Genomic DNA, 7,980 nt, shown 5'->3' with positions numbered 1-7,980 from the left:
GAATGGCGAGCACAGCACATTCACTATTCATCTTAATTTTTAATGGTACTTTTATTGCTTCTTTTCTTTCTTATATTGCATTTGAATATTTAGTATTGCATTTTATATTGCATTCTATGAAATTCATATGGCAACACAATAAAAATACAATATAAGAAATTGAAGAAGTGATAAAAGTGGTCTATGAGTCAGTTGTCCACAAGCTTCATTCAGGTGGCCTGTGGCATGTCTGCATTACATATTCAGGGGATGTGGGTGGCGCAGTGGTCTAAACCATTGAGCCTCTTGGGCTTGCTGCTCAGAAGGTCGGCGGTTCAAATCTCTGTGACAGAATGAGCTCCGGTTGCTCTGTCCCAGCTTCTGCCAACCTAGCAGTTCGAAAGCATGCCAGTGCAAGTAGATACATAGGTACTGCTGTGGCAGGAAGGTAAATGGAGTTTCTGTGTGCTCTGGTTTCCGTCATGGTGTTCCGTTGCACCAGAAGCAGTTAAGTCATGCTGGCCACAGGACCCGAAAGGCTATCAGTGCACAAAAGCTGGCTCCCTCGGCCTGAAAGCCAGACAAGTGCTGCACTCAATAGTCACCTTTGACTGTTCTTAACTGTCCAGAGGTCCTTTACCATTTACCTATTACCTATTCATATTGATTTTTTAAAATTCATATTGATTTTTTAAATTGTGTTTATATTGCTTCTTTTATCTCTTATATTTATTGCATTATAATTTAAATTCATAGGTCATACAATAAAAAACAAGGTAAAAATAAATAAAAGAAGCAATTAAAATACAACTAAAAATAGTACATCACAATGGCTACAAGGTATAGGTAAAGAGACCCCAGACCATTAGGTCCAGTCACGGACGACTCTGGGGTTGCAGCTCTCATCTCTCTTTATTGGCCGAGGGAGCCGGCGCACAGCTTCTGGGTCATGTGGCCAGCATGACTAAGCCACTTCTGGTGAACCAGAGCAGCGCACGGAAACGCCGTTTACTTTCCCGCCGGAACGGTACCTATTTATCTACTTGCACTTTGATGTGCTTTCGAACTGCTAGGTTGGCAGGAGCAGGGACCGAGCAATGCAAGCTCACCCTGTCGTGGAGATTCGAACTGCCGACCTTCTGATCGGCAAGTCCTATCATGGCTACAAGAGGCAGTAAAATCATTAAGTGGTCTGTCAAGACCCTCAGCAATTAGTGGAAACCACTAAGCTAGTGGGTTATAGTCTGAGTCACTCTCTTTGCCCCTGTCAGCTTAGTCAAAGCTGCTTTCACTTCTTTGTTCCGAAGCGTGTAAATGACTGGGTTGAGCATGGGTGTCACCACATTGCCAAAGATCTGCACAGGGGTCACCAAGATTTCACTTAGGGACGGCTGAGTATAGATCAAAGCACAGGGGCCAAAGAAGAGGGTGACCACAGTCAAATGTGAGGCACAGGTTGAGGCTGCCTTGCGCCGTCCATCCCCGGAACTCATCCTCAGGACAGAGTAGACAATGCGAACATAGGATGTCAGGATGAGGATGAAGCAGGTCATGGGCACAACACCAATGTTGGTGAAGCTCACCGTCTCGATGATGAGGGTGTCGGCGCAAGCCAACTTGACGACGGGAAAGATGTCGCAGAAAAAGTAGTCCACTTCACTGGGCCCACAATAGGGTAGGGTGAAAGTCAAGGTCGTGAGGATGGTGGCATGGAAGGAGCTGGTGACCCATGTGCCAGCAGCCAAGATGGCACATACCTTCCAGTTCATGATGATGAGATAGCGCAGTGGGTGACAGATGGCGACGTATCTGTCATAGGCCATGACGGTATAAAGAAGGCATTCTGTGCTCCCTAGGAAATGGTAGAAGAAGACCTGGCATACACATCCACCCAGCGGTATGACTCTGCTTTGCCCCCAAAGATTGGCCAACATCTTTGGGGTGCTAACGGAAGAGAACCCAATGTCAAGGATGGAGAGATTGAAAAGGAAGAAGTACATGGGGGTGTGAAGACAGGAGTCAGTGAGGACAGCAGTCATGATCAATAGGTTCCCCAGCAAAGTGCACATGTAGAAGAGTAAGAAGACAGGGAAGAGGATGTTCTGGAGACCTTCTGTATGGGGGATACCAAGGAGGATGAAGTGGGTCACAACCGTGAGGTTTTCTCCATGGGACCTATCCCTGAAAAAGAAAAAGAAGAAGAGGAGGAGGAGAAGGAGTTTGGATTTGATATCCCGCTTTATCACTACCCGAAGGAGTCTCAAAGCGGCTAACATTCTCCCCCCCCCCAACAAACACTCTGTGAGGTGAGTGAGGCTGAGAGACTTCAAAGAAGTGTGACTGGCCCAAGGTCACCCAGCAGCTGCATGTGGAGGAGCGGAGACGCGAACCCGGTTCACCAGCTTATGAGTCTACCGCTCTTCACCACTACACCACAAGAGAAGGGGGAATACTCCACAACAAAGAACAGAATAATAAGCATGGAGGCTGCAATCATAAATCCACTTGCCAGGGATCAAGACCCATGGAGCTAGAAGATAATACTTTTTCTGGAGTAAACAAGTCTAGGATTGTCCTGTTGGTGAAACCAGTGGCACATGCTAATGATAGCACTTAATTATTTGGCTTGTCTCAGCTTCAGCTAGTAGCCGTTTGCATATTATTCAGTAAATAAAGGACCAGCTTCTTCTTCCTACTTCTTACACAGCGGACAGAGTAACAACATGCTTGTAATTTTACTATATAAAGAGTATGGCTTACTAGAACAACAGTATCTCCCTTTCCCCAATGCAAAAAAGAAGAAGTAAATGGTTCCTTTAATTCTAACGAGGCAAAATGAAGCTTATAAGAAAGGCTAAGCAAATAAAATCAATACTACTGTATTTAGATGGCTTGTTTTGGGCAGGATTGTGCCCTAGACATTTTAACTGTTAGAAAAAATGGATAAATCTACTTTGAAGGGAGAAAAACCTAAACTGAGACATACTGAGAACTCGTAAGCAAATATGATCTATAAGATCTCCTTGTTAAATAAAAATGACAATTTTCCTAAGGGAGAAAATAATGATAATCCCATTGTATCTAAATCTCTGCAGTATAGCCAGCATTTCTCCTAGGGGCAAACGCAGGGAGAAAAGTTCACATTTAAAAAACAGAACAGCAACAATGTAACAATAAATAAGTTTGATATCCTAACTCCACTTACTTGCACATAAATCCCATTGAACCAAGTGAGACGTACTTCTGAGTAGACATGGCTAGGATTGCATCGTTTCTGAGGTTTGGGTTTAGTTAGCACAATCCTAGCCATGTCTAACTTAAACATAAGTCCTATTGAAGTGCTGAAGGCTGCAATCCGAACTTCACTAAATTGGACGTGAGCTTCGTTTAATTCAGTGACTTAGTTCTGAGTAGACATGGTTAGGAGTACTCTGTAAGTATGAATACAGCACAAAATGGTTCTTTTCTCCCTATTCCCTCTTGATTACTCTAAAAACTCTAAAACACTTCATTCTCTTTGTTAAGAAGGGAAATGGAAAATGCTAAGAATTCTGGAATCGTTTGCCCACCCCTTCTCTCATATGACCTAAAGCTGCACATGTTTCAATTGCATTTAAACCCTATAGAACTAGGTTCTTTTTCATTTAACTATGAGATGTGACAGAAGTGAGGCATTTAAAACACCCCCCAAGCATCCTTTTGTCTGAGCTGAATCTTCCAATATTCAGCTTTTTTGGATGCTCATGAGTCCTGGCATTATGAGAGAGGGAGAAAGATTTCTTTCTACCCTTAATTTTAAACACTCATTGCATGTTGCCTTTTTACACACATTTCCTCTAAACTAAAAAGTCCCAAATGTCCATGCTCTGTCCTTCCTCTTCCTGGAGCACAAAATCCAAACCTACTCTTTCCTTCAAACTGTCAATTTATTGGCTTTCACTGAACCTGCTCCCCACACCAACTGTTGTTGTTGTTTAGTCATTTAGTCCTGTCCGACTCTTCGTGACCCCATGGACCAGAGCACGCCAGGCACTCCTGTCTTCCCCTGCCTCCCGCAGTTTGGTCAAACTCATGTTCGTAGCTTCAAGAACACTGCCCAACCATCTTGTCTTCTGTCGTCCCCTTCTCCTTGTGCCCTCCATCTTTCCCAACATCAGGGTCTTTTCCAGGGAGTCTTCTCTTCTCATGAGGTGGCCAAAGTATTGGAGCCTCAGCTTCAGGATCTGTCCTTCCTTCGTGGATCACTGCCTTGTCGTGGCGAAGGGGCTTGAATAATTCAGAAAAGCTATGAGCTATGCCGTGCAGAGCCACCCAAGATGGACAGATCATAATGGAGAGTTTTGACTAAACGTGATCCACCTGGAGCACGAACTGGCAAGCCACTCCAGTATCCCTGCCAAGAAAACTCCATGGACAAAAACACCAACTGTCTCTCCCCCCAATTACATTGCACATTGCATTTTCAATCCCTTTTGTCTCTACTGCTGCCCATCTAGTGTAAGAGCTCCAGGCAGGGAGTGACAGAGTACTTAGTCTTCGGACCAAACTCAATTTAGGACAACAGCCATAATATTAAAACTTCGCCTGTAGTTGGAGAGGACAATTCCTCTCCCATGTCTTCTGCCCTCTGTTCCCATCAGCTTGGCAGACAAAGAAAATTGCCATTTACTCTGTGAACCCAATTATCTACACTGGTGAAGAGAGACATACATTACTTTTTACGTTCTCTGGGCTCAGCTCAAGGGTGACTCCGTTCCCAGACGACTCAGTGCTGCACCCAATTATAATTTCACACAGAAGCTTAATTTCAGTGCTCCTCCATAGCCTTCACTATCCTGATATCTCAGCAGTCCCATCTTTTAAATTGGTTTGAGTCTATCAGGACCCAGCTCCCTGCAGTGATGTTCCTTTGGGCTACCCGTCCAAACTCTTCCAGGGGGTGAACAATTAAACATGTTTGTTTTTTTTAACATTCCAGACAAGCATTGATTAGAGTAGCCTCAAGGGGTTCTTCAATGTTCATGAGCTCATTGATCTCTCTCCCCCCCCCCCCCAATTCTTGCTTCTTGCAACAACTGGTTAGGCCTTATGCAATGATTGGGCTCCAGTGTGCATTTTATATATTTTCTCTCTCTTTTGGTAATTGTGAGGGGAAATAATTTCAAATGCTTTTGAAATTAGATTTTAAGAACATTAGAATTTGCGTACTGTGCAGGGAAAGTTTAGAGTTTTAAAGCCACTTCAGTGACGGAGGTTTATAAAATTATGTGAGGCATGAAAAAAGTGGATAGAGGAAAAAAATTCTCTCTCTCTCTCTCTCTCTCTCTCTCTCTCTCTCTCATAAAACTAGAACTCATAGACATCGAATGAAGCTGAATGTTGAAAGATTCAGAACACATATGCTATAAGAATTTTAAGGTCTCAAATATAGAGTAAACATTCATAAATGCACACATATCTAAATATATGAACCATGTGTCTGAAATAGTAAAGTAAAAGGTAAAGGTACCCCTGCCCGTACGGGCCAGTCTTGACAGACTCTGGGGTTGTGCGCCCATCTCACTCAAGAGGCCAGGGGCCAGCGCTGTCCGGAGACACTTCCGGGTCACATGGCCAGCGTGACATCGCTGCTCTGGCGAGCCAGAGCCGCACACGGAAACGCCGTTTACCTTCCCGCTGGTAAGCGGTCCCTATTTATCTACTTGCACCCGGAGGTGCTTTCGAACTGCTAGGTTGGCAGGCGCTGGGACCGAGCAGCGGGAGCGCACCCCGCCGCAGGGATTCGAACCTGCCGACCTTTCGATCGGCAAGTCCTAGGCACTGAGGCTTTAACCCACAGCGCCACCTGTGTCCTTGTCTGAAATAGTATGGGAGAGCTAATCCTGAAGCCATTTTGTCTTTCCTAATGAACTCAAATATTCTCCTGCAGTAAGGGAGGCAAATGGGGAAAGCCTTCCTATTGTATTTTTGCTTGCAAATCCTGTCTTAAGGGTGTATTTGTGTATGAATAGGGTGAGCCTGGATTCAAGAACTAAAGGATTAACCATCACAAAAGAATGGCCAGGTAATGCAACCAGTGATCATTATCAGGTATCCTGGCAGACAGGATTTCTGCTGTATACCGCCTCCTTCTGTGATGTATGTATCATGTTTTGGGATGGTGGTCTTGGGCTACAGGGTGGGCAATTTAAAAAGTCTATATAAGGGCTTGCACACCATTGTTCAAGGTTCTCCCCCCTCCTGCATGGGGACCCTGTTGCAATAGTTTAATAAAGATCAGGCTTACTAGCTGCTTTGCTTAATATACTGTGGCTGGACTCTTGTTTTCTCCTACTGATAGGGAACCCACTTAAGGACTCTATATGGGCTCCGGAATACCACCATAAGGGAAAGGGAGCAGTTATTCTTACAACACATAAAAGAAGCTTTCACTGGCAGACTTTGGACTGCGTGACGCTAAAATTTGGCACCCCTTGCTTCTCACACTCTGTTCTACAGTGCTTTTTTGTCACCCCTTGCAGCACAGCACCCAGTGTGACTGTACCAGTCATGCCAATGTGTCTTATTGATTTCATAGGCTCTGAACGTAGACCAACTGTCAGGGTGAAAAATACTCAGAGTTGATTGTGGATTTATGCTCTTTATTCAGCTCATAGTGGTGAGGAGGAATGAATGTTCCCCCAAAATATCTGCTTTATATACATTAGTTACACAATGGGCTGCACGTGATTGGCTAATTCTGGGATTCTCCTGTAGGCCAATCAGGTTGTGGATTCACTTCCACCTGGAGCTGGATTGGGTGGCTCCTGCGGACCAATCATACTGCTGCATTGTTCTAGGACCAATCAGACTGCTGCATTCTGAATCCTATTGTTCTAGGACCAATCATACTGCTGCATTTTGGATCCTATATTTCCAGGACCTATCAGACTGCTGCATTTTGGATCCTATTCAACTCAGTACATAACACAGGGGCTCCTGGTTTCTATGTTTGTGTGTGTGTGTGGCTGCCGCCTGTGGTCAACCAATGAACTGCAGGTGGCAGTGATGAACTTTCTGGACTGATACTGCCCACCCAGGCTTCCCTTTGGGTTTTCTTTAACCAGTTCTTCTTCAGCTCTAATGATTCTTTGGTGGTTCTTTCATGCTGAGCCCTGGTTTAATCTACTGTCCTCTCCAGCTCATCAGTTCAGGCCAAAGACCTGTCTCATATAGGCCCTGGTTTCTAGCTGCTATCTCACCCCAGACTCTTGCTCCTGACCATCCAAAACCATTGATTGCAAATAATTATTCCCCAGTAGAATTTATAATAACTATCAGTCTCTCTTTCCACCCTCCAAATAAACCATATTATAAATGACACTGTCTGGAATCTAATGAAACCACAGGGCATAAACATGTTCTCAGATGGGCATATTCCCTCCAGAGGGAACAAACAAGGATCTGCTCTTAAACTCAGTGAAGCTGCAGTATTATAAAGATACAGGGGGAGATGAAATGGTGCCTCTCTTGGTGAAAAACATTGAGCTGATTATCCCCTGCAGCTATACTCTATGCTTCATGCCAATTTTTTTTCTTTTCTGCATCTCAGAAGAAACAAATATGAATGAAAGGAAATCTGATTTGTGGGCTGACCTAGCCACAGCATAGCTGAAAGCCTTTAAAGTGTTCCAACACCCTTCATGTTCTCTCCACACAGCTACCACTCTGGAAGGGAATATAGCTTCAGGATTTCCTCTGCCCACTCAATTGCTGAAGTTATGTCTGAGTGAAGGTACATCTGGGGCAACTCCAATGAAATAGCTTGCACTGAGGGGGCACCGTGGCCGTTGGTAAAACATCAGGTGAGTCTTCTGAACAGAAACAAACTGAAATGATATAAATGATTTAAGGTTGACAGCAACAAATTTGCTTCTGCCAGAAGTTCTCACCATTCTTCTTGGAACTATCACCAGGTTCTATAGCAAGCGTGTCATCAAAGAGTTCATTTAGCCAATAACT

At 44.3% G+C, this 7,980-nt stretch overlaps 1 protein-coding gene across 1 annotated transcript; it reads right to left on the bottom strand.

The window, feature by feature from the left end:
- Window positions 1-1,208: 1,208 nt before the first annotated feature.
- Window positions 1,209-3,234, bottom strand: LOC310830893 (olfactory receptor 10D3-like; the record flags this gene model as incomplete). The annotated part of the gene is made up of 2 exons (XM_083710728.1): window positions 1,209-2,160; window positions 3,185-3,234. The coding sequence occupies 2 exons, from the start codon at window positions 3,232-3,234 to the stop codon at window positions 1,209-1,211; spliced, it is 1,002 nt and encodes a 333-aa protein (XP_083566854.1).
- Window positions 3,235-7,980: the final 4,746 nt, after the last annotated feature.

This window comes from Podarcis gaigeae (genome assembly GCF_964106915.1).
Source record: "Podarcis gaigeae genome assembly, chromosome: 13".
Taxonomy (NCBI): Eukaryota; Metazoa; Chordata; class Lepidosauria; order Squamata; family Lacertidae; genus Podarcis; species Podarcis gaigeae.
This window is presented reverse-complemented; position numbering and strand designations above follow the sequence as displayed.